Source organism: Tasmannia lanceolata, unplaced genomic scaffold (assembly GCF_043159265.1).
Source record: "Tasmannia lanceolata isolate RefF3 unplaced genomic scaffold, GAP_Taslan_0.1 ptg000003l, whole genome shotgun sequence".
Taxonomy (NCBI): domain Eukaryota; kingdom Viridiplantae; phylum Streptophyta; class Magnoliopsida; order Canellales; family Winteraceae; genus Tasmannia; species Tasmannia lanceolata.
This window is the reverse complement of record NW_027518680.1, coordinates 20,087,136-20,114,880: the sequence shown is the minus strand read 5'-3', so window position 1 is coordinate 20,114,880 and position 27,745 is coordinate 20,087,136. Positions and strand designations below refer to the sequence as shown.

Sequence of the window (27,745 nt, the reverse complement as noted above, 5' to 3'; positions counted from 1 at the left end):
TTTAATTACAGTGAGGCCTCCAAGATATAAAATTTGTTCAGTTCTTGGACTCAGGGTTTAAGAGAGGGTTGTGACTTGTAAGTTGTAAGAGACTATCGGGAAGGACTAATAACGGGTGAATTTAGGAAAGTGATATATATGCCCCTTTTTATTACTTGGGACACCCATTTGAATTGGTTTTGGGTATACCAGTGCCAATTCACCTTAATATTTTGTACTGCAAGTTGGGACTCCCGATCTCGAATGCTATCTGAATATTAATGAAATATGTCACTTTTAAAAAAAAAATTACTTGGGACACCCACCTGCAGTGTACATAGGACTGCAAAGGTGGCTGTTGTACTTCTTCGAATGGAAAGGATTCGATGGACTTGATTGCCAACGTACACTGCAGGTGGGTGTCCCAAGTAATTAAAAGGGGTGGATATTTTATTAGTACCCTTTTTAAATCTTTCTTCCCGTTTGGTTTGTATTTTTTTTGTCGTTGGGGGTTTTGGCCTGCTCTTGGAGAATAAAGGAGAAGTCAACACAGAGAGGGAGCTTAGAAATAGCTGAAAGCTCTTCACAGACTTGGATTAATGGCCACTTTGATGTTTTTGCAAAAACCCATGTTGGAAAACCCATTCCCCCCAGGAATCATCTCTTCTTCGTTTTCAACTCCTACCCAGAAAATTATCTTTTTTTCGGACCCTTCATTTCGGGATTTCGGATTGAGGACTGATGGAAAATCGTTCAGCAAAAGGAGGGCTGTTAGTATTTCGGATGAAACTGAAGATTTTTCAGGTGTTTTTCTTCTTCTTAGTTTGATCTATTAATATTGATATATCTAGGTTAATGTTACAGAGAAGAAAAAATGTTACCCCTCATTTTTTTTCCTATTTCATCTCTTAACAAGTTGGCTGAATTTATTAATTTCAATTTTTTCTTGAATAAATGAAAATTGGAATTCATAATCAAACAGAGGCTATTTCAAGTGGGACTTCATTTTTTTTTTGTCTCATCATTATTTTCTGAGGGGCTAGGTTGAATTTATTTACAGAAATGAGAAAAAAAAGTAATCTTGAGACTTTAATAGCTTCCATTATGTTAATCTCTTTGTTAGATAATTTTTTTTTTCTTGGGAAGATCTCAAATTTATGTTTACCTTGAGGGATTTGTTGAATGTATAAAAGAGAATGCAGGACAAATAAAAAACTGAAATCTTTTTGTAGACATTGTGTTCTCCATTTTATTTCTCTATCACAGCCCAATTTGGTTATTTGTTTTTTTATTTGTTTTTTATGTTTCCTTGCGTGTGAAAGCGAATATTTTTGTCGATATTAACAAGGGGAATGACCACACAAATTTTGGATGCACTGTATTGCCATGCTTTCCAGTTTCTAATGTATATATGAGACCAAATAGGATTGATCTAAACCATTCATGTGGTAGACTTCACCATACATGCTTCGATTCCTAAAAACATTATGATCTGGGTGATCCTAACTGATCCTGTCAACCCCCCCAACCTAGAAGCGTGGAAGTAAACAGCGACCGCGTGCCTATGGTTGACCCAAAAACACGCAAGTCGATTTACAATGACTAGCACAAGTTATTAACTAAAACCCACGGTTAATAAAAATAAAAATTTCATCAGGTGCTCTACTAGTTCCATTCCATAATGATTGAATAATCCCAAATAACGACATAACTAATTCTTTCACATAGTTCAATACGGAATGAAATGAAATAAATAAAGGTTCTTCTAACTCATAAAATAACTAAATCATTTATTAGAATCTCCATCTTCGTACTAGTCTTCTACGTTCGACAGTCTCTCGCTGGAAATCCTAAGCTTTCGGATCATCTGAAAAATTTAATGTGAGGAGTGAGATCACGCTCAGCACGAGATTATATCCCTTACTTAGCTGAGACAAGTATGCCACAATAAAAACATTAAACTAAAATCACTGAGTAAATCATTTCACAATTTAAGAAGAAATATGCAACCTCTCAAAAAATCTACAAACCAAACAGTTCAATCATTTTGGAAACTATGTATATTTGATAACCAAAATAAGAAATTAAAGCATTGCACTTTAAGATGAGAAAGCAATTTAAGCATTGAAACAAACTAAACACTTCTATTTGCATTTTGGAAAGCACTTGGAAACTACAAGTCACTGGGACTACGATTTCACTTAGTCACCACTTTGTGGCGAGCACAATTCACTTTCACTTTGGAGTCACTACCATATGGTCACTAAAACTTGATCATGTGTCAGCGATTAACCCCCATTGACAGGATCTTATGTAGTCAACTGAGAATCTATAAAACAAAACATTAAAATAAATGTTATTCGATGTACTATACACTTTTAGAAATCAAATAATAATACTAGTAATCCCAATCCACATATTTTTACAATATTGCATGCTTGTCTCTTATCATTTAAAACATGGGTGTACTACAATCTCAATAGAATTTCTATTTGGAAACATTTTTCAATTATTATAAAGACATAGATTTTTAAGGAAAGAATTATTTCGAAATCAATTTACAATTGTCCAACAATTCATTTAAATAATAGTCCTTGACTCCTTGCAGTAGTTTAAGAAAAATAATTAAGTAAGAGGTATAACCACTTACCTTCTTCGATGCCTTAACAAAGTCCAAATAACTCTTTTAAGAAAGTCATCTTTCCAATCCCTCGAAGATCGAAATTGAATATCCTATCAAATAATGTTCTTATAATTAAAATACACTTAAAATGGTTAAATTTGAGTACAAGAGAATGTTCGCAGTATTAAATTGGATTAGGTCAACCAATCCCCTATTTGGTCAACCGACCGTCAATTTTAGGCCCAAAATCCTAAATCCAAATCCCACAACACCAATTTACAAAGCCATGTCCGCAATTTCCATTTTAAGGTGCACTATTAGATATGTAAAGTTATTGTATAAAACAAAATATTTATTGAGTTAATGAGTAAAACGTAATATATTACTCATAAGGTCTAATCTTATACTTAGAGTTTCCGTGTAAGTAAAACGAAATACTATTAGTATCATTGTCTAAAATGTAATACACTATCCAATAAAGGTTTCTGTAAAAGAAATTTGACAAAGTTATTATATAAAAAATAATTTTGACAAGGTCTACCTGTAAAATGTAATTTTCATAAAGTCTGCCATGAAACAATAATTTTTCATAAAGTTTATGATATAAAAAGTAATACTCACAAAGTTTGCCATCTATACGTAATTTTTTTTATAAAGTTAATGATATAAAAAGTAATGATTACAAAGACTTTCCATGAAAGCAACTTCACAATAGTTGTTTTAAATTACGGCTACTGCCATTCACAAAAATTTCATAAAATTACAGCCACTGCCACCTGAAGAAAAGGTAAATTTTCCAAAAGTTTCACATAATGACAACTATTGACATGGTGCTGTAGAAAAATGGCTTGACCAAATAAAATTACGGCATTGCCATGGGTTTCATTAAAAAAAAAAACAAATTTTACAAAAGCAATGACAAAGGTTGCTAAAATTAGTGTGAAAGAGATTCTCAAAAACAAATTTCTACGAACGGTGTGTGAATGTGACTTTTCACAAAAGAAAATCCTAAGTTCAAATTAGATTTAAACCTTAAAACAATAGTCAAAATAAATAAGGAAGAAGAAGAAAAGTACCTGGAAGAATATTCCAAAAGAAAACTCCCCTTTTTCTTCCTCTCTCTCTCTCTACTGTGTTTTTTTTTTCTTTTTTTTTCCTCCACTAACGAGTATATAGATAAAAGAAAGCCTTATCTCATATTTATAAAGAAGAGGGATGACAGAGTCCTAATGCTACTCTTCTTCTAATTAGATTAAAGCTCTAAACTAGATAGAGATCATCCAATGGTTCACAAGAGGCCACAAAAGTTAGCTCAATCCATAGAACCGACTGCCATCAAAGATAAACATGCTATGCTTGAATCTTTTCTCCTATTGGTTAGAATCCTATTGATCCTAATCTACCCAAATAAACCAAAAATCCTAATCCTTCTATTGTTACAAAAGACCCAAGCGTGTGGCACTCACGCATTTGCAGCCCATAATTTCTCCACGTGAAACACTCAAATTAAATAAGAATTCTATTTCTAACTAATTTCCATCCTAGCAAGGTTTCCCAACCACTCATCCATCTATTTGCTCCCTACTTCATCCATGACCATTGGATCTCCTCCCATTTTTGAAACCAACAACTCAACTCCTTTTGATAAAAAACACCCCATTTTAAAGAACTAAATATAATATTAATATTGATAACGACACTCGGTTTCAAAGAATTAAAAATAACATAAATATCGGTAAATACACTCCATTCAAAGAAGTTAATATAACGCGCGCGCGCGCGTGTGTGTGTGTGTGTGTGTGTGTGTGAGAGAGAGAGAGAGAGAGAGAGAGAGAGAGAGAGAGAGAGAGAGAGAGAGAGAGAGAGAGAGAGAGAGAGATCATGGGTTCGGGTGTTACAGATCCTAACTATCTGGCTTAAGTCGTATAAAATTCTAGTACAATATATAAGAACGCAACAATCCAAAATTTAATGGCAAAAAAAGCCATTAAAGATATTGTTAAAATGCTTGATTTTTGGCCTATGGTCAATCAATGGTGAATCACACCAATATGAGTAGTTCATATCAATCAATGTGGCTCCCATGCTTTCTACTTTGCATGGGACGTATGAGGCTGATCATTATTGCTACATGCCATTCATTTAGTAGCAATCGCCTTGCTTAGATGCTATGCTACGTGAGTACAGGTATGAGTGTCGGAATCCGACATGGGTTTTGAGTGTCGGCTTTGGCTAACATAAAAAAAGGATACGTGGATTCACCAATATATTTTAATCAATTCTAATTTTTTTACATTATAATCAGTTTATTGGTAATATATTTGAAATTTTATTCGGTTAAGTTAATATAATTATTTCTATTTAAATAAACTTACTATTAAAAGAAATGAAACTCAAAACATGTGATAATTATAATTTTTTTTTTTCTGAGAAAGGTAATGATAAATTTGTTATAGCAGTATTTAGAAAAAAAACAGATAAAAGAGGTCTATAAGTATCGCAATGAATGCAGGAACCATCTGATCATTCCTCATTTATACATACATATATATTTAGACTAATATTTCCCTTATTTGACAGTTTCAAAAGACATGGATTTCCACATTCCAAGTGTCCCTCTTCTATCTTCTTCAGAGGTATGCTTTTTATATCTTTCTCCGTATCTTTGTTAGTGGTGTTTTTATGCTGTTGTATACCAGAAAATGGTAAGAAATAATGGCTATTAGGTTCTTCCCTAATAGCCACTGTTTGGACCCAAATGCCCCACATGGATGTGCTCGGGTCTGTTAATCTCACCTGCAAATGCAAGTCTGGCCCATTGCTGTTTGCCCCACCTTGATTGTATGATCTGATCCTGTCCCCATGATCTATTTAGTTTAGGCTCCTTTATGGTTCCATCAAGAGAAGTTAACCTGCGACTTTCGTAGGCCTTAACTTTAAGAATGGGACCAAGACCATCTGGGTTGCCTCATGATGCCCTCATCGGATGATTCTAGACCTTCGGTCAAGCATGATGCAAAAGACATTTCTTAAGATGTCTTAAGCCATTTATTTTTGCATGCCTCAATCTTGCTAATGAATCTCTGTTCGCCATCAAACCTGGGTTCACTGTGTTGCCATGTGATGGCTCGCCAAGTCAATGATCCCGATCACCAAGAACATGCCACATGTGCACTGTCATGGCCATTTTCGTTCACCAAGACAAGATCGTATTACATGTCGAAACTCGTATGTATGTATCCTATATTTATACGTATGCATCTACATATGCCAGTGACAGTATTGGTTCATTATGGAAGTGATTCCAGTCTATTCGGATCTTTCTTTACCCTTCTCCTATACATGGATTGATAATTAAAAGGACTCAATTGTTATCTCCAATGGAACTACATTACCACTTTCTCTGGCGTTATGGTGTGATGCATTGGAAAGGAACCGTGTGTCATTTTTCAAAGTGTCTCTTGATAGTCCTTTATATGGCTTCTCATTCTACAATTGTTTATTGTTGGTCTTTATTAGGAAAATATAAATCTGTCTGTCTATGTGAATCGATCCCGTGACCACCAGGTCACAATGGAGCAACCTTGCCGTTGCACCAAGGCTCGTCCTCTTGCAAAAGCAACCTTACCGCTGTGATATCTATTCTTACAAAAGCAAAAATACGATTAGGCCGGGAGGGTTTGTATGTCACAGTCCATATGTCCAACTCTGAGAAATCTCCACTGTCATTCTTTCACACGGCTCTACTAATCCACCTGCTGTTGTGGTGAACAAACATAAACCAGCCCCATCCTGTTCTCTTTGTTATAGTAGTTTCTCATGAAACACACAATCTTTTATCAAAATATATTTGTATTTCATATTGATGACATGATTAATTACCTTACAAACAGTAGTGTTGGACTTATGGCACACGAAAAGAGGTGGAATTTGTTTTTACATGTGGACATAAGGTTGAGTTTAGTAAAGAGGTGAATTTTTTTCCCAAGTTACATACAGTTGTGTGTTTTAAAGGGGTGGATTTGTTTCTGGAAGGGAAAGACAGTCGAGTGGGTGCAAAATTTGTTTCGACAAAAGAATGTTGTTAATGGGTGAAATTTGCTTCAATGAGGAAGAGGGTGAATGCCTTCCAAGTTGTGTGTAATTGTCGAGGTCTATTTTCTTTATGAATTATGACTCCCTTTATCTAACTTAACTTTTTCTTGTTATATTATATTTATATTGATTTTAGATTCCTTGACCAGCAACATTTTTCTAAATAATTCTAATTCGATGAATGCTAAGGTTGTAGAAAGACTAAAAGTAAGCCAAGAAAAAAGAAAAGGCAAGCAGAATTTCTTGGCTATGTACTCAAGCATCTTGGGTGGAATTACAACAGATCCTGCAACTATGGTGATTCCCCTGGATGATCACATGGTCCATAGAGGGCATGGCGTTTTTGATACTGCAGCCATAATGGATGGGTAAGAACCCGTAGCAAGGGCATTACATTGTTTGTTCTTTTCTAAAAAAGAAAAGCCTGTAGTTTCAAACACTCATACCAGACTTGTTTGGATATTGTATTAGTATAAAAATCTCATGCTTATATGAGCTTGAGTGCCACAAAAACATGGGTCCCACATTTTTTGGGGTGATCCAAAGCATTCATTTTGAAGGACTTTACATAAATAGGATGTGTACCAAAAATCAGGTCCATAGGATCATCTTAACCCATCCAAAAGTGGAGGGGGAAATGGACAGACACTGTTTGTCGACAAATCTGCCCATTTTTTGCCCTCCACTTTTGGAGAGGTTAGGATGATCCAATGGACTTGATTTTTGGTACACACCCTATCTATGATTAGGCCTTGCAAATGAATGGTTTGGATCACCACAAAAAATGTGGGACCCATGTGTTTGGGCACTCAAGCTCATATAAGCTTATATAGCTCAAGCTCACGAACAGTTTTCCTATCTATCTATATATATATATATTAATGTGTGTGTGTGTGTGTGCATGGAAAACATGAGATAAGACATAGAACACATGCATAAAGTTACATGGATTAGACCATGAAGCGGTTAAGTCAGATATGACAGTCCAAAAAATTCTAACATGCTCACATTTCAGTACAATATGCAATAAATTAATATGTGTGTGACTAGTGGTCTATCATTCTTTCCCGGACGAATCCCAGTTTAAGTTGCATGGAAGCAAGTGATTCTATGTATCTTTATCATCAGTTATGTCTACTGTCTGAATAATGTGAGGAGCTTTTCAGTGCATTTGAAGTGGTCAGAAACAAGCAACTCTTTTGGCCATCTATCCTGCTTTCTTATTTGTGTTATAAATCACTAATTTAGCTTTTTTCTGTCTTTCACATGGTCAGATATCTCTACGAATTAGATCAACACATTGACCGCTTCTTAAGATCTGCATCCATGGCAAAAATCAGCCTCCCTTTTGATCGGTCAAGCATAAGAAGTATCCTTATACAAACCGTAAGCGCATCGAAATGTGCACAAGGATCATTAAGGTATTGGCTCTCTGCGGGACCAGGTGACTTCCTACTATCTCCATCTGGATGTTATAATCCAGCTCTCTATGCCGTCGTGATCCAAGACCAATCTCCACTGGATCGAAAAGGTGTTAAAGTGGTAACGTCAACAATCCTTATAAAGACACCACAGTTTTCCATCATGAAGAGTGTAAACTACCTACCAAACGTGCTTTCAAAAATGGAAGCTGAAGAAAAAGGGGGATATGCAGCAATTTGGTTAGATGATGAAGGGTATGTTGCTGAGGGGCCAAACATGAATGTTGCATTTGTGACAAAGGAAAAGGAGTTTGTGACTCCTTATTTTGACAAAATTCTCAGTGGGTGCACAGTGAAAAGAGTATTAGGTCTTGCAGAGAGACTGGTGAAGGAGGGGATACTGAGTGGAATTAGAGTTGGAAATGTGGGTCTGGAAGAAGGGAAGATGGCTGATGAGATGATGCTTATTGGGAGTGGAATTCTTGTGCGCTCTGTGTTGCAATGGGATGAACAGATCATTGGGAATGGTAACTACTTCTGTCCTACATACTTTTATGAGTTTTGAAACAAACATGTATCTTGTTTGCCCATGCACACGCATCTCAACTACACACACTCACACACACATGCATATACATACATATACATATTACAGATGTGTGTTTGTGTGTAGGGAAATGGATTCGGCACTGCAATGTTTTAATAAGATCCGCGAAAGTATCTTGTCCTTTAGTATTTAAAGGGCTTGTACGAGCTTTTTGAGAACTGTAATATCCTTCTGACAGCCCTTTAAATACTAAACGACAAGATGCTTCACGCATCTTATTAAAACATTGCAATGTTGATATCATTTCCCTACACGCACACGCCCCCCCTCAACACACATACACACGCGCGCGCGCGCCCACACACACACACACACCCGCCCGCCCACCCACACACACAGATATATATATATATATATATATATATATATATATATATATATATATATATATATATATATGTCTAGGCAATTTAGCAGGCAGGCCCTCTTTTTTCAAGAGAGAAGAGCCACCTTAAGAGCTGAATTTGTCTTATTCATTTAATTCATATGAGGTGGCACTTCTCTCCTGAAAAAAGGGACCACAAATTTGCGAAATTGCCTAGCACTCCCTATACATAATACACATGCACACACATGAACATGTTTTTATGATCACAAATGAAGGTTCGAATTTAAGGCGTGAATTGGTTTTGTAAGGCCCTGTTCATTTGAGATTGTGGCAACCGATTGCAGGCCCCAAACCGATTACAGGACTCAGGTAATTTTGAGTCCTGTAATCGATTTGGGGCCCACAATCGTTGCCACAATCTCAAACGAACAGGGCATAAACTTTTAGGGCATGTTATGCAAGCGTGAAAAAAATTCATGGAATATTTGCAAGAGAGAGAGAGAGAGAGAGAGAGAGAGAGAGAGAGAGAGAGAGAGAGAGAGAGAGAGAATTGGATATTGAATTCTTTTTCTTGCATGGGATGGGTTTGGAAAACAAGGAAAACAAAAATGATAATGTTTTGGATAGCGATTTTTTACTTCGTTTAACTGCCTGATCACATGCTCTGCTCACTCAGAATTCTCTTAAATCTCTCTCGCACCAGCCCTCTCTAATCCCCTCTCACCTTTGAAAAACAAACATTAAAGGGCGGCCCAGTGCACGAGGCTCCCACCATTGTGGGGTCTGGGGAGGCCTAGATGTACGCAGCCTTACCCCTGCTTTGCAGAGAGGATGTTTCTGTGACTCAAACCTGTGACCACCAGGTCACAATGGAGCAACCTTACCATTGCGCCATGGCTCACCCTCTCTTGGATAAACAAACATTCCATGAATTATATTTTCATTGCTGCCAAACATAACCTCAGAGTTCTCATCGAGTCTTGAAGTCTAGTTTTAGTGTGCCCGTTGAATTCCATGGTTTCAAAAATTCAACATGCCTCCTGCAATATGAACTCTATCCATAGCGTGCTGATCATTGTATATAGACCAACAAATCAGTAGACCCAATGACTTGGATCATCAGCTGAGCCCTGACAAGAAGTCTCAAATGCAAGACTTCAAAATGATGGCACAAAGTACTGCTACCTACATCAACTGAGTCTATTGGCTTGAAGTTTTTGAATATAGCATTAATACATTGAATTTTTTCTTAATTTGTTGATGTGAATTAGCTCGTCCAGGGTAGCTCAGACAGTTGTTTTGGGAATGGGAACTACAAAAGGTGCCACAGATCTTTCGAAAATGGCCTAAATACATTTGATTTATAGATTGTTGCATGTAAATGTCCCAACTTTGAAGATTATTAGATAATTTTGTCTACCACCAAAGATATTTCTGAAATATACAAATGTTTTTTTCAAAAAAGCCTAAATACATTTGATTTATAGATTGATTATTAGATAATTTTTTTACCACTAAAGATATTCCTTCAGTGAGTTTCATTAGGTGGATTGATTTTGAGCTTTCTAATAAAGCTACCAAGAACCCTTCATTCTTAGAAAATATTTTTGCATTGACCTAACAGTTCTATCTATGAATAACCTTTCTCTATGTGTTGCTTTGCTCAAAGCATCCTTGATTGTTTTAAACCAAACTAATTGGTAATCTTTCATAATTTCCTTTAGGGCCCGTTTGGATACTTCAGGCATTTGTATTTGAGTTTTGGATACAAAATACATCAATCATCTCTGTGATCATGTTTTAAGAGGGAGAGAAAGAGAGGGAGAGAGGGAAGGAGGGATGTCTTGCTGCCGCCGGAGCAACGTCGAGGAGCAGCGACGGGGAAGGAAGTTGCCACAAACATTGATTTTCAAATAACGTCTCGCAGAACAGATTTGAAAATCGGAATTTTTTGAACTGTTGTCGCTGATTTAAAAATCTATGGATCTGATCCAGTTCAAAATATCAACTAAATCCAAATCTAAATCTTGTGGGTATCCAAACGTGGCCTTAAAGAAATACAAGTTTGTTAATTTTATCTCTGGGTCGTCTCGTCCTCCCCCTTAAAAAGCATCATGTTGCAGACACTACAAAATGCCAAAATCAGTTACAGATTGCTGTGTGAACTTAATCTCATGCCTTTGTACAAAAGCAGTGGTTTAGCTAATCTGCCTATTAGTTTTGTAGCTAATCTGCCCTTAAAAAGCTTGTAGTAATCTTCGAAGAGTTTCTTTGATAATTTTCTTTCTTTGCTTCTTTTGTAGGTAGGGAAGGTCCTGTGGCTCAGGCTCTTTTAGATCTCATTTTAGAGGACATGAAATCTGGTCCCGCGAAAGTCAGGGTACCAGTTCCTTATTGAACCTTCTTGCTTGCTTTCTTTCTCTTTCTTCCTAGCTTTCTCTAGCATGGGAGGATTGAGACTTGAACCAGAAGCCTATGCTTGCATATTATTGCTCAATAACTGAGTATCTCAGCCTTCACATTCCCACAAAGCCTTCTGATAATGAGTCAACTGCCTTTGTAATGAAAATATGTCATCATTCTCAAAGTATTGGTAGGTTTGGCTTTCATTTTCTATGTTTAAATTGTAATAAGCATTTGATGCAATGTCAAACTTTATTTGCTATTATGTTATTGAAACTAGAAAAACAGCAAATACTTCACACTGAAGATAGATGAATCTATAAGTTCTGAGTTATCACATATTTATTCTTGTATGACATGTTTAGTAACCATGAAAAAAACATACATGAAATTTTTCCTCACCCACGGAGAAAGGGGCAGAGAGCGAGGGAGAGTGTTGAGCAAGAGATGGGACAGGTAAAAAAATTAGAACAAGGTGAGTTCGCCTCATTATCAAAATACGGTAGTGTGATATCTGTAGAAGATTTTGTACGAGAGAAAGTAGAATCTAGGCTGATTTCTACTTCCTATGTGTGGATCAGTTGGCATATATGTTCACTAAAGCACTAATGAGAAATCAACATTAGTGTCTTACATTTAAGTTTGGCATGATTTGAAGGGATTGGGCCTTAGAGCCCACATCGCCCACATCTATATATTATGCATGGTTTGAAATTTCGGTTTCGGCTAAAATTTTGGACTTATCCGAAACCGAAATTTCAGCCGAAATCCCGAAATTTCAGGTGGAATTTTGTACACGTACTAAATCTTGGATTTTTTGGATGAAATTTCGATCGAAAATTCATTCGAGTATAGACATTAAGTTATATTATTGTATTATGTAAGGGTAATCCTATCATTTATTTGTAATTCACTTATTTTTTTTTAAATGGTAATAATTCACTCAAGTATGGACATTAAGTTATATGATTTATAGAGAAATTATATGGTACCCGACCTTGAAGTCCAGGGCAGCGGGTACAACAGAATTGCCCCTTGATATTTGACCCAACAACAGCCCACTTTTTAAGAGGCTGCTGTTGGGTCAAATATCTAGGGTGGTGCCCCTGCACTGGACTTCACACTCGGGCACCATATAAAATCTCATGATTTATATATATGTGGCTATCTGCATGGGATTTGGTTTCCCCACATTATAAATAGGGAAATGTTATCAGCATTACTGTATTTTTGTGGACACCCTATCTCTGTGAGGACCATTCAAATGAATGGTTTGAATCACCCAAACAATGTGGCCCCCCACTGTATTTTAAGCTAGTGTGTAGGTAACTTACCTACACAAGTGTGTAGGAAATGTTTTCTCTATAAAAAAACTTAGTCATAAAAGCATATATTTTTTTCACTAGCATTCGTTTAAAGTGGCTAACCTTTCTATGCATAAGTGATGTCATGTCTTTACAGAGCTATACGAGGGTCGGTGGATAAACTAAAAAACAATTGCACAGGTTAAAAGAGGCGATTATTTGGAAGCTAACTAAGAAACTAACGTCGTAAGTTGATTAGTTTACTAAGCATATCATTGAATAAGGGTAAGCCGGTTTTGTTTCTTTGACCCACATATATTTCCATGCCAAAAAAAATATTGCATATCGGGACTGCATCAATGCCTTTATGCAGAACCGAGCTTTCTAATTGCTTAACAAAACCTCTTCTCAATGCTAGCATTTTATAACCTTTGGGCTGTTTTGTTGTTTTTAACTTCTTTTATGTAACCGTTTATTTTTTGTATTACTTCCTGGCTAAATTGGTAGTTTTGGGTACTGTTTCATGTTATAATAGTCATGTGATAGGTTATTCAGAACTCGACTCAACTAAGCCTTTGTCCCAAACTAGTTGGGGGCGGCTAATGAATCCTTTAGAAAATTTTCATGAAGAAGGTGAAAGGATCTACCCGGTTCAAACTGACTATGTCTAATCCTGACACTAGTTGGGTTCGTCCACATGGATCATTTTCTTCCATTCTCTCCTATGATAGGTTATTCACATCTCTGATTATTCGACCAGTTTCAAAAAAAATTCTGGACTGATTTTAGTGGAAAATTTATATGATGGGTGGCCGTGAAAACACGTGAAGTCTAAAAAAGTAGATACGGCCCACTCCATATGGTGATCCAAACCGTTCATCTGAAATACGTTGTGCCCCAAAAATCATTTCCATAGGATGATCCTAACCCTCTGATCTGAACTGATCTGAATATGGAGTGCCCCAAAAATCATTTATGGAATATTCTACAGATCGGAGGGTTAGGATCATCCTATGAAAATGATTTTTGGAACACAACCTATTTACGTTGTGCCCAAACAGATGAACGGTTTGGATCATCATATGGAGTGGGCCATACGTACATTTTTAGAGTTCAAGTGTTTTCACGGCCACCCATGATATAAATTCTCGATTTTAGTGTGTAAACCCTTCTTGGGAGTACATCAATGCCTTTATGCAGAACTGAGCTTTCTAATTACTTAACAAAACCTTTTCTTGACAAAACTTTTTTTTTTTTTTGGGGGGGGGGGGGGGGGGGTTAGTCGCGCGGGCTTGTTGGTCACTCTGGGAATGCCTGGGACTACGGGTTATTCTGGGAAAGTCCAGGGGATTAGTCACTCTAGGAATCCCTGTGACTCCTCAAACAGGGATTTCAGCAGGGATTTCAAAGTGATCGAAGATTCCAAGTTTTGGGTCCCACTAAAATGGGTCGAAATATTTCTACTCACATATATCGATTATATGAGAAATTATTATATGATGGGTGGCCGTGAAAACACATGAAGTCGGGAAAGTATGGTACGGCCCACTCCATATGATAATCCAAACCGTCCATCTATTAGACCAGAACTTAAATAGGTTGTGCCCCAAAAATCATTTCTATAGGATGATCCTAACCCTCCGATCTGTATATGTACTGCCCTAAAAATCATTTATGGAATCTTCTACAGATCAGAGGGTTAGGATCATCCTATGGAAATGATTTTTGGGGCACAACCTATTTAAGTTCTGGGGACGGTTTGGATCATCATATGGAGTGGGCCGTACCATACTTTCCAGACTTCACTTGTTTTCATGGCCACCCATCATATAAGTCCGATTATTATATGAAACTAGTTGCAAACCCGTGCAATGCACAGAGTAAATCTTACATCAAGTAGATCGGTTGAGTAGATAAGATCAACCAATTAAATCAATCCTACTTATCATGCCAACCACAAACTTTTTATCACTTGTCTGGGAGGAGTCTTAATTAATTAAAACTCTTAAATCCAACAGTTTTTTAGTAATCCAGTAAAAGCAAATATAAACGTTGAATGGGAGAGAATATAGTGGGGGTGCCACATGTCACACTAGCGCAGGCACTAGCTTTCTCAAGTTCCACCTTTTTCGACGGAATTTGCATCTCGCCTTTTTTGTAAAGCGCCTGGAATTTAGGAGACTCTTTATGTGAAAATCCCTCCCTCCCGACTACCGCTACATTTGAAAGTGGAGGGGAAAAGTCTTCTCCAACTAAGGGGGTATTCTCCAAGTCCTACAGAGTGCACCGAAGTTGCGCACGACTAACCCCCTCTTACTTAACAAAACCTTTCTAACAAAACCGAGCATTTTAAAACTTCTGGTCTCTTTTGTTGTTTTCCACTTCTTTTATGTAACCATTTCTTTTTTATATTACTTGCTAAATTGCATATCTCATTTCTGAGAAAAAGCTCGACTAAATTGCATATCTCATTACTTAAGTTGCTCTAACCAAGTTGGACATTATGCCAGATCTGTTGGTGATTTCTCTACATGAGCTTTCTATTCGTTTTTCGAATGATTTTCTATATGTTTATTTTATTTTGCTTTTATGCTTAGAATGGTGATCTTTGTCCAATTTTGTTGACTTTTTACTTAAATTAACAAGTAAATCAAAATTCCTAGAGAATAATATAAATCAGGAGACTTGTAAAAACAGTATCAACTTAATTCGAACGAATTGCAGTTGGAAAGCTGTAAACAAAGAAATAATCAATTAGAAATATTCATTCATTTTTCTATGCTGGTACATAACACTTTTAGTTATGTCATCAGGACACTTCACTCATACATGTCATGTAACACTGGATTACTGCCAGTTACCTGTTATTGGTTTTACTATATTTAATCAATTTTCTAGCTTTGTAATACTGTGAAGGCACCAACCAGATGATAATCTGATTTCTACAGTTTTGGTAGAGCAGGCTACACGGAAATAATGGTCCCATATACATTCTAACTGTGTAACTGACATCTGATTCAAGTATATGGCTAGTGATAGTCAGTATTCATACCATAAAAAAAATAAAAATAAAAGGATAGTCAGTATTCCTACTTTCATATTTCCTCTATAGCTATGCAGCCTATGCTAGTGATTCATTTCATAGAAGAGTGGCAAAATTTACGTTCGGCTGCCAACCTGATGCCAACCCCCCTCCTTTATCCTGGCTTGGGAGAGGCTGTGAAAAACATTTCATTTCATGACCTTGAATAGGAGAGAATGGAAGAAAGTGATCTGCGTATACGAACCCAACTAGTGTCGGGATTAGACTTAGTCAATTTGAGTCGGTTGATTCTTTCACCTTCTTCATGAAAATTTTCTAAAGGATTCATTTGGCCGACCTCAACTAGTTTGGGACAAAGGCTTAGTTGAGTTGAGTTGAGTTGAGTTGAGCTATGCTAGTGATGGTGATGGTGGTATTTTTTTTGGAAATAATGATTGCGTATGCATTCTTTCTAACTATATAACTGACATCTTATTCACTTGCGTAGCTATAGATAGTCACTATTCCTATGTTCACAATTCCTCTGCAGCTATGCTAATGGTGTTGTTATTTCTTGTTTGCCTTTTAAATTGTTATCAGTTTCTCATTGTTTTTAGTTAATCAGGCAAGCGAAGGATGTCGTAAAAGGCCTTAAAAAGCGCCTTGGAAATAAGAATCCAAAGATTCAACTTCTCGCTCTCACGGTGAGAACTACTATTTTTTGTATGTACGGTTATAAGTATGCATGAACCTTGCAATTCTTCACTGTTATTTCCTTCGCTAACCTTATGTCAAAGCATGAAACTAATTTATATATGAGGAATGCGAAACTCGGGCACCCCTTGTATAGATGAGATGAAAGGGCACCCCCATTGGTTGAAAGTCACTAAAGTGCTTTAGTGACTTTCAATCAATGGGGGCGCCCTTTCATCTCATCTATGCAAGGGGGTGCCCCTGAGTTTAGCATTCATCATATATATAATCTCTTCTGACCAATTAAATATTTCATGTCTGCATTGATCTTTTATTGTGAAAAAACAGCTACAATCAACTATATCTATTGCATCTGGTCTTTGATCACATGTTAGTTACTGTGTGTATAATCTGGGAAAGAAGGGTAGATTGGTAGAAATAATTAGTGCAGCCGGATGGGCAAGCGGAAGTCTTTAATTAGAGCTTGGGAAACTTGTTGATATTTAGTGAGAGAGCTTGTGAAATCGTGCCTCAGATTTATAGTTCAAGTGGAGTTTGCATACAATAGTTCTGCTAGTAGAAGTATTAGAAAACTCTAATTTAGGTGGCTTATGTGTTTTATCCTAATCACATCCTTGATTTAGTACAATTACCATCACACGGTAGATCAAATGACGACGTCGAAGTTTTTTTTTTCTTTTTTTGAATGATCGCCAATTTATTGCTAAAAGGACCGAGATGGTCAAATTACAAAGTAGAGGAAACAACAAAGGAGGATTGATAAAAACAAACAAACAAAATGGAGTCATGGAGGAAGAGAATAAATAATATCCAAAGACTCTTTTGACACTACTTCCCTAGCAAGTCTATCGGCCACCTCATTTGCCGAACGGCGAACGTGCATAAACAGAAACTCTCAAGTCCTCATCCAATCGAACATCTCATAAAAAAGCCTATCGAATCTCCACGGATGATTTTGGTTCCCTTCAAACCACTTGATGACATTAAAAGAATCCCCTCCTACCACCACATTATTTACTCTAGTCTCCACCAAAAGTTTAAGACCCTGATAAGCTGCAAGAGCCTCGGCTTCCATATCATCTGCCTCCTCAATAGGACCAGCGTAGGCCCAAACTACTTACCCTTGATTATTTCTTAGCACCCCGCCAATTCCGACCGAACCCGGATTCCCCGTACTTGATCCATCGAACTTTAACTTTAGAAAGCCGGGAGGTGTGGGTTACCAATTCTGAACTACTTTTTGTTTCTTCTCCACACTCCAACAAACTTCCCTCCATCCTTCCCATAGATCATAGGCAGACTCGAATCTAAAGGGAGGAAGTGATTTCACCCAATAGATCGTGAGGGCAATCACTTTGATGAATAAGAATGCAGGGCAAAAATACTCTTGCATTTCTTTCCTTCCAAAGAACACAAATTGTAGTAATTAGGAAGACATTCCACAAAAATTTTCCATTTTTCTTCCAAGTGGCTGCCAACCAAGGTTGAAGAAGATCACTAAGGTTTTCATTGAATACCCAATGTATGCCAAAACGACTAAGAAGCTTGCTCCATACCGCTCCCTAGCCACTATGCAATGGAGAAGTAGGTGAGTAGCTATTTCTCCCGCCTCAATGCATAAGGCACAATGATCTACGATTAGCATTTTCCTCTTTCTTAAGAAGTCCACACGTTGGATTCTTCCATGACATGCTGTCCATCCAAAGGTGCAAACCTTGGTAGAAAGACTTTACAGTGTAGGCTGCAGATGAATTCCAGATCCAAACCCTTTTATCCTCCTCATCTTGCTTTGCATATCCCTCTTCAATCACTTCCATAAGCCTAGCAATGGAAGCGATCTCCCAATCAAAGAAGTTCCTTTGGAACGGTGGGTCCTATACCACCTTTTCTCCCCTTTTTTCCATGTGATCCTTTACAAATCCCTCCTTGTTAATCACCATTACAAATAGTTCTGGAAACATATCCTTTAGAGATTGATTAGAACACCATTTATCTAGCCTAAACCGAATTCTATTTCCTTCATACACTCCGAATCTGATGGCAGCCTCAAACAAGTGCCTAAACCTTAGAATGTTCCTCCAATCGTCATGCCCAAGCATCTGAATCTATCCTCTGATACCCAATGACCTGGAGTAGCACCGTATTTAGCTTCAATTACCTTAACCCATAGTTGGTTGTCCTCCTTTTCAAATCTCCAAAGCCATTTACCAAAAAGGGAAATGTTCATTTCCTTTATCCTTCTAAACCCAAGTCCTCCACTTTTTTTATAGGCTTGCACACTTCTTTCCAATTCGCCAAGGGAACCCCCTCTTATCATTGGATCCCCCCCCCATAAGAACCGCCTTTGGATTTTTTCAATTCTTGTAACCACACTCATGGGACATTTGAAGACCGACATTTGGTAGATAGGGATACTTGCCAGGACAACTTTAGTGAGAGTGATTCTACCACCCCTGGAGACGAGGTTTCTTTTCCATGTATCCAATCTTCTTTCCACCCTTTCTACCTTGGTCTACTCCTTAGGGGTATGTGGAAGTTTATTTTAAAAAAAAACATTCAAAAGATTTGTGGAGTCTATTCCAGAATGAGAGATGATTGGATTGAAAGAGAAGAAGGAGAGAGGAGGGATAAAAACGATTCCGAGGAAGAAGGATCTGTTCCCATGTAGTCAGAGTCGGCCACACCGGGGAATCTTACTAATTGGAAGGAAGAGGAGGATTTCGATCCATTGTGATTCGGTTTACTAAGTAAATTCGATCGATAGCCTTTGTCACGGGGGTTGGCAACAACCAAAGAAGATCGGGAAGAAGGCAAGGCGCATCGGGACGGGAAGAGCTAACTGAGCTTTCACGGTCCTCTGGTGCAATATGATTACTAGGGCTCTCTTCAAATGCGATATCAAATGCGATAAATGACTTTCTTTTTGAGGCTGCTAGATCTGTTGTTGTTGAAAGAGGTTCTTCGGTCGCTTGCATGGGGGCTGGGCATACCGTCGTCATGAGGCAAAATAGAGTGGCTGAAATCCAACTCACACTAGACTTAATTGCTAAACTTCGGAACGGTGTCGAAGAAAAGAGTTTCAGTTGGTAGTGCTAAGATCTGAAAGGAAGGAATAAAAACAAGGTGCAGGGAAGGCCACAAAATAGATCAATGGAGGTACTGATTTGCTTTGACGGGGAAAGATTATTAACGTGGTGTTAAAGTCAGGCTTTACTGCATAAGGAATGATATCCATAATGTCCCTACAACAATTTACAAATGAAGGAGTTCCGGCCATGCAAGATCTTGAAGAAAGTGGCACCGTATGAACATTTGGTAGAGCTTCCTAATGGTCTTAATGCTAGTCCTATCATTAACATATCTGGTTTTATGATTGTGTGGGACGTGTTGAAGTAACGTATATTAAAGAACGAAAGGAGCAGCCTCTAAAGAAAATTAGGGAAGAAATTGAAGATGTCCTTGACACGTAGGCCATGGGGCATGATGTGGCACTTACAATCAATTCCTTGTAAAATGGAACAGCTGAAAACATTTGGATTCAAGAAGATGAAGTGTGAAAACCAGCTGAGAATAGTTTTTAAAGATATGTTGAAGGCTTGAAGCACATTAATCGGAGCCAAACTGTCCCCTATAAGACCAATATGCTCCTGTTAACAAAAGAAATGCCTAAAGCACTTCTAATAGGCCTACTCTCATATTTGGACCCCTTTTCTTTCTTTCTTTCTTTTTTTTTTTTTTTTGGTGAAGGCTGGTGGTGGGGAATGAGCTTCCTCTAACGTTGTTTTGGTGGGGTGAGGGTGAGATTGGATCTTGATGCCTTTTACTACGGTTGGCTTTTTCCTATTGAATGGTTGGGGTGGGATCTATAGCCCTGCTATTGATCCTTTTGCTATTTTGTATCGTTTTTCGAGGCCATATCAACCCTTGTTGTTTTGTTTGTTATTGCTTAAAGGGAAATGGCATCATGATTTTCAGAAATTTGTTTATTTTTTTCATTCACTGGAATTCGTATATGTTGAATCTATGTTGTTTTTAACGATAAATTATATTTTTCATTTTATATTATCTATTGCATCATGTAGATCTATGACATATGGCTCCCAGCTGTAGGACACAACAAGTGTCAGTCATCTTCAAAACTACTTGCCTCTTTATCAGTTTTTCTCATCTTTGGTTTTCCTTACTTTGGAAGCTTCTAATTGTGTACCTGATTATTTTCCCAGTTTAACCAAGCATAAATATTCTTGGTTGTGGCTTTGATTGTTGTTATCATTATTAACCACCTTATCATTCGTCATTTTTTTGCATAAAATCTTATCATTCTTCATTACTGGCATCTACTCTGGCCAGTTCTACCTTGGTTTTTACCTGATATTCGTCAGCTTAACCGAAGTTTGGCATTTTTAAACAAAAGTTACAAATCCTAGCACAACACAAACGCGACAGATTTTTTCGAACGATTACCATCTAAGCTTGCATTCTTTAACCATTCTCTTGATTCTTGTTTTGGAGGCAAGACTCGCTTCTCATTCTTTGGAGTGCTTTCACTATCAGAATCACGTTTTGTAGCTTACATCTAAAAATCAAGTTTTCTATTTTTTGGAACAGAATCACGTTCTGCTATCACCTAGTTAAAGATTGATTGTGGAGTACCAATTTGTGGGATGTACCGTGTACGTGCCAAACACTATCGAAGAAGATTTTTCATGCAACCATGATGAAGCCATCGACATAGGTCAACAAATATGTTAAAACTGTGGATGAACTACATGTATATCTTTCCACACTGAAACTTAATGCATATCATCTATTTTTATAGAAACATGGTATTAGAAAAAAATAATTAAAGTTTATTAAAGAAGCCGTTAACCAGTGACTATCTGACAGTGAGAAACCCAAAATTATTATAATTACATCGAGCAAGTCTATGACATTTGATGTCGACTAGATGTTTTCTTTTGTAATACCATGGGAGGCAAAAAGATATAGCTAATATCCTAGCTAACGGAGGGGTTTGAGGCTCTCTTATATGATGAGCCTTATCTTCCTCTCATGTAAAAATATTATTGTTCTTATCATGTATATTATGCAGATTAACAAAGAGATGGTAGTATGTTGGTAATCATCTATAAGATAAACATCTTTTGGTCATTTTCTACGGGATTGTTGGTCATTTTCTATGAGATAGGAGTATTTTGGTCATTTGTTTGAGATAAGGGCATTTTGGTCATTCTATATAAGGAAATTCAGGTCATTTTCTATGATATAAGTGTATTTTAGTGATTTTGTTATTTTCTTTTAGTCTTTTTTTTAATGGTGAGGTGGGAGTATTTTGTTAATTTACTATGTAATAGGAATGTTTTGGTCATTTTCTATGCAATACCTTATCTAATGGAAAATGACCAACATACCATTATGGAAATATTTTCTATGAGATAAGGGTATTTTAGCCATTTCCATAATGGTATGTTGGTCATTTTCCATTAGATAAGGTATTGCATAGAAAATGACCAAAACACTCCTATTACATAGAAAATTAACAAAATACTCCTACCTCACCATTGAAAAAAAAAAAAAGACTTATAGAAAATAACCAAAGTACCCCTAACTCAAAAATAACCAAAATACCCCTACCTCGTGGAATAGGAGTATTTGGATTATTTTCTATAAAATGTTGTTGACACATTTCAACTCCTCCACAATCAAATTGATACACTCCTCCATCTGATCTCTATAAGGATCTCCTGCATCCTCAACATAGCTAAGTGGCACTCCATGAGCGCTAAAGAATATCACAACCTAGCATTTCAAAATGAAGGTGAGAATCCCACTTACACATTAAAACAGCAGATCACTAAAAGGAATGACCAAAACAATGATAATATCATCAAAATGTTCAATATATCACTGAATACCCAAAGAAAACCTTTTGTTTTTTTTTTTTTTTTTCGTATTTTAGGAAACCTTTGATTATTCTCAAAATAGTCCAGATTCTATGAATAATCAAAGGTTTCCTTTTATTTATCACATCCAAAAGATAAGAGTTTTCCCACACAGATAAAGATACTCAGTATTACATGCCATGCCAACTACATGCATCATGAAGACCTACCTCTTCAGGCTTAGAGAAACCCTTCAGTTCTTTCTCAATCAAGTCAGCCATTGACTTAATATAACCCTCACGCTGATACCATGACTCTATAATAGAAACCGGTAGCCTTGCTAAATATGAGTCTTCCCTGAGAAAGGGCTCAAGTTCAGTAGAGTAGATCATGAACTAGGATATATTAACTCAGAAAGATGAAGTTAACAAGTGAAATGAAAATGCAATTTAACCTGAAGAGGCCTTGGAGAAGACGGATGGTTGACCCACTTGTAGCGATGGAAAACTGAGGATAAAGTGGTAGCAGAACAAGTTTTGTAACTTTATCCTATGTAATCTGTTAAGGCAAGCATGAATATGTCAGAGTAATAAAATGACAAATCAGGTCAGGTAATCCACAGTATCAGTGTAGGGAAAAAAATAAGGTCACCTAAACGAATAAATTTTCAGTTAAAGACAAACAAAAGTGGGTGAAAATGCTGGGAAAGGGGGTCATTTTCAAAAGACATGTATAATATATATGAAGGTTTTGGAGCCAAAAAGGAGTCAAACAGGACGAGGGGAGAGAGATTTGAGGATGCTTCCATGAAGACATGCACTTATGGATAGCGAAATGAGTGGGAAATAATTATTAAGCAGAAAAGACATTCATATACATAAAAAAATCCCCAAGAATGAACCTTAATTAATTACCCAACAGATTAAGCCTTTTGAGCAATTAGTTGTTTTCACACAAAGGTCCCTCCGAACCCGATGTTTTCACCTTCAACCCCATCTCCGAAAATTCATGGATCCATCCTCCCAATAATCAGCAGAAAATCAGGGGCTGAATTGCTTAAAAATAGGACTGAACATGGGCTGAATTGTGCTCAAAACAGGGGCTGAAATGTGCTTAAAATGGGGCTGAAATGTGCTTAAAACGCGCATGAAACAGGGGCAACTCATGGGCTGAATTGTGCTCAAAACAGGGGCTGAAATGTGTTTAAAACGTGCATGAAACAGAGGCAACTCATGGGCTGAAGTGTGCTCAAAACAGGGATTGATTCATGGGTTGAATCTGCAAAATAGGGGCTGATTCATGAGTTGAATCTGCAAAAACAGGGGCTGATTCATGGGTTGAATCATGCACAAACTGGGGCTGAATTATGGGTTAATACAAATAAGGGCTAAAATTATGCCCAAATAATTTCTGCTCCCTATAAATCTGTCGTAAACAGTCGACATCATAAAGAAATGATCCCCAAATCACATGTCCTATGTGCATAATGGAGAGAATCTCAGTTACACAAACGAATTGCGAGAAGACAATCATAAACTCAAATACAAAGATAGTGACAATCAGATATACCTTGTTTTTTTTTTTTTTTTTACTAGCTGCAGCTCTGTGCTCATGAAAAAAATAAAATGAAGCTTGTAATGGGCGGCTCACAAATCCCTCTTTTTCTTCACCTCTGCAAATCAGCCCCAATCGATCTCCTCTATCTTAATTTCCACTTAGGTCAGTACAATTGGTGATGGTCATAGCTCGGAAGAATGATTCCCTAAAATCACAAACGGACAGAGGCCAACTTGACTGCCTCCTATTGCTTCTTTGCAAAGCGCTCCCTTTTCTCTAATGCCTTTCTCCTCTACTGTCTTTCTCTCTCTGAATCTTAGCCATCCTCAACTCTCTCTGCTGAATTTTCTAAACGAAAAATGGAAGAGGGTTTGGGTCTTGACGATAATGGCTGAAAAAGAGATGATGGGATTGGGGTTAAAATGGACTTTGAAGTGGGTTTGAGAGATGTGGGTTTCAATGGGGGTTGAGGAAGATGGTGGAGATTAAATGGCCGTGGGCAAGTTAAATGGCCGTTAGGAAATAGCTTAACAGCCACCAAGCTATCAACTTATCATTAACAACCATAGAGACAAGAAACAATGGAAATAAACAAATGATTACTGATGATATTATTAAATTTACACTCCCGGCTCGTCTCGTCCCACCAGGCATGCCCAAGTTTTGAAAGCATTATCTCTTATGTTCTTTCTTTTTAAGGTATGTCTTATTTTGCTTTGCTAGGGCCATCTCGACCTTTGCATATTTTTTTCATACATTTGGTCTGACTTTTTAATTTTTATTGAATCATTTTCGAAAAACTGCGATATATAGTCTATATTGGGCTTACTGCATTTTTTACTGAAACTTTGTGGCGATATAATTCCATATGTTGTATCGGCCAAGGGTGAATGCGTAGATATTGGCCAAGTAAGAAACTGTGATATAACACGCACAGACAAACAAGAAAATGGCTTGCGCTATGCATGAAATTATTCATGCAAAAATATATGCTTTCATGTTTAAATTTTTATGATTTAAGAATAGAGCCAGAGCTTTAAAATATAAGCTTTAGTACCTGTAATATGTGTAATAGCTATAAAGAAATTCACAATTACACTTTACAAGGTATTTAATAGTTAGAGTGGAAACTTTACCTTAAGGTTTTAAATAACCTTGGAGACCTTCTAGTTTTCCCATTAAATATAGAAATTTACATTTGTAAGGTAATTAGAAGTTAAAGGAAAATTTACATCTATCTCAACTCATCTCAACTCAACAAAGTCTTTGTCTCAAATTAGTTGGGGTCGGCCAAATGAATCCTTTAGAAAATTTACATCTATAAGGTTTTAAAAAACATAGGGGCACCCGACTTTTCTATATATTATAGATTTAATAACTATTGGAAAATTTACATTAATAAAGTTTGGGGGCAACCCAATTTCTATTATTATATATAGTTTAATTGTACTTATTTGAAATTGTGTGTCGGTGAGGGCATGCAATACTTTCTCCAGTCCTTTTCATAACAGCAAACTAATAAGGCTTATCTGAAAGGAGGGTGCAGCACTATTCATTTTTCAGAAAATAAATTACAACAGGGATATCATTCAAAAAAAAAAATTACAACAGGGATACATTTCCCTTTCACAACTCTTGTTGTTGCTACTACCACTATTGTTGTCAATGGTTCTACTACTGTTATTGTTATTATTATTTCTATTATTACTGCGTATGCTTAATAACTTGATTGAATTCTCAAAAAAATTGGCTTGTGTCAAACTATATCTGCGATCAGCATTTGTTGACTTTTATTGACACAATCTTATTTACTTGATTGATATTTCACGATTTCTTTTCTCAAAAAAGCTTGTGTAAAATCTTAAAGTTGCCTTTTTATTCTGAGGGCCGGGCTGGTCAGATTTAAGCAAGGTTTTAAATTTCGGTTTCGGTTTCGATTTCGGTCGCCATAGAAACATAAACATTTCGGTTTCGGTTGGAAATTTCGGTAGAAATCCTATAAAATCACGAAAACATATGGAAACATACACAAATGACAGATTTTAACAAGAAAAGCTAGAATAAGTATAAATGCATATTTAGAAACCATCACATAATGACATAAGCAACACAACAATCCATAATGTTTTAACAACACGAACACCTAGTAAAATGCATTGTCGCGCATGTTTGATAATTAGTATATACCAATTACCAAATTTCATATGTAATTTATTTAAATATTTATGCATAATCCTTGCACCACATTTCACATGCAATTCATATAAATATAATTATGTAATACATATTGATATAGTATACTAGCATTACACTTGTGATTTTGGTTTAGGCATTTCGGCCGTTTCGGCTTTGGTTTCGGTGGGGATGGAAACAGTAACATTTGGGTCATTTTGTGTCGGTTTCGGTGGAAATTTAATACCATGGATTTAAGTCTAAAAGTAACACTAAAATTCCTCCACAATGGATAATTCAGACACCATTCCATTTTATTCTGAATTGTTTTAGCCATTTTTTGCCACTAGGGAGAAACACTGATTTGTCTGTTGGTTCTTTTTGATCTGTGATCGTTTTTTTTTTCATGACGAATGTTCTCTATGATGCATCCTTTAAAATGTTGGAGTATCAGAGCATCTGATAAGTCTACTAGGAAATCAAAGCCTTCAAAACAAGGTTTTGTGGACAATCAAATCTAGAGGATCCTTGTGATTTGTAATTCACTGATTCTTATGTATGACTTTGTTAGTTATAATTTGTTGCTTCATATTTCATCTGTATTCCTTTTTCTTTCTTGCATCTATTTGTGTTAATGTATTTTACCTGGATCTCTTCTAATTCTATCTTTTATCTATGTTGCAGGAATTTCACCTTTATGACAGTCTTTTGTTGTCATCTACGTCACGCCCGATAGATTGCTGTGTTGGGTAAGATCCACATGACCCGGCCTCTTTTGTTGCTTTGATTTTGCTTCCAAAGCTTCAGAAATGAATTACCCAGGAATTTCTTTGCATTTCACTGGAAACTTCCTTTTGGGTGTTGAGTCACAGTACTTTGATCCCTTTTCTTGTAATGCATAACAAGCCTGATTATAACTCATTTCGAAATAATTTCTCCATTACAAAATTCGTGAGTTGTGGTGCTAAAGATTTGAATAGAACCCTCGGCGTAATATTTTCATGCAAACAATATTAGTGGCGGCCAAGCCATTTTCGACACCAACAATACCCATAAACAAGATGCAACCTGAAGATTTTGTATGAATCCTATGAGCAATGGTAGGTTGGGGAAAATGGCTTAGTTCCAAAATAAAATACATAGGTGGTGGTCTGTGTTTGTTCTCTTTCTTCAGTACAGAGAAATGTGGATAAAATTACAGCGAAATATGGATTAACACACGAGAATAGTGTATCTACTCAATCGAGTAGTTAACTTATCTAATCCGTTGGCTTAAAATATAATGGGGCCCACATTGTTTGGGTTATGCAAACCATTCATTTGATGGGCCCTCACATAGATAGGTGTGCCCAAAAAGAGCTGATATTTTGGGCACACCCTAACTCCATCTAAATAAGCCGTAACTATATCATTTCCCCAGTAAAAAAAATTCAAGGTAAAATTTCTTTTGTAGAAATATTTTTTCTGCAATCCAAACCCGGCCTTAGATCCAAAACGGCCATGGTGAGAACTCATGGCAAAAATAACCCTAAAAAGTGGATGTAGAAAAAGGGTACCTGTATTAGCCTACTTGCAATAGGCCATTGCACTACCATGCTTTAATAATTGCACAAAGTCAGCTTTACTTTTCTATTTTAA

At 36.7% G+C, this 27,745-nt stretch overlaps 1 protein-coding gene and 1 long non-coding RNA gene across 5 annotated transcripts; one reads left to right on the top strand and one right to left on the bottom strand.

Moving 5' to 3' along the window:
- The first annotated feature begins 460 nt into the window (after nt 1-460).
- LOC143853555 (D-amino-acid transaminase, chloroplastic-like) lies at nt 461-21,438 on the top strand. 4 transcript variants are annotated; one of them, XR_013237186.1, is made up of 6 exons: nt 461-783; nt 5,183-5,238; nt 6,887-7,065; nt 7,972-8,645; nt 16,408-16,486; nt 21,105-21,438. XR_013237186.1 is itself a non-coding variant. In XM_077363367.1 (5 exons), the coding sequence occupies exons 1-5, from the start codon at nt 579-581 to the stop codon at nt 11,449-11,451; spliced, it is 1,209 nt and encodes a 402-aa protein (XP_077219482.1). In that variant the 5' UTR covers nt 461-578; the 3' UTR covers nt 11,452-11,795. The 4 variants fall into 4 exon arrangements, 3 of the variants coding, with proteins under 3 accessions (XP_077219482.1, XP_077219491.1, XP_077219494.1); XM_077363367.1 differs by lacking the exons at nt 16,408-16,486; nt 21,105-21,438 and adding an exon at nt 11,357-11,795; XM_077363376.1 differs by lacking the exons at nt 5,183-5,238; nt 16,408-16,486; nt 21,105-21,438 and adding an exon at nt 11,357-11,795 and having other exon boundaries at nt 6,894-7,065.
- Nucleotides 21,439-22,184: 746 nt separating this feature from the next.
- Nucleotides 22,185-24,580, bottom strand: LOC143853656 (uncharacterized). The gene is made up of 4 exons (XR_013237265.1): nt 23,948-24,580; nt 22,833-22,936; nt 22,609-22,735; nt 22,185-22,295 (listed from the first exon to the last, which is right to left on the bottom strand). It is a non-coding gene; the product is annotated as an uncharacterized LOC143853656 (long non-coding RNA).
- Nucleotides 24,581-27,745: the final 3,165 nt, after the last annotated feature.

Coding starts and splice junctions, on each gene's coding strand:
- LOC143853555 (XM_077363367.1), top strand. CDS start 579: ATGGCCACTTTGATGTTTTTGCAAAAACCCATGTTGGAAAACCCATTC. Junction 5,239..6,886: donor CTCTTCTATCTTCTTCAGAG/GTATGCTTTTTA, acceptor ATGAATGCTAAG/GTTGTAGAAAGACTAAAAGT. Junction 8,646..11,356: donor TGAACAGATCATTGGGAATG/GTAACTACTTCT, acceptor CTTCTTTTGTAG/GTAGGGAAGGTCCTGTGGCT.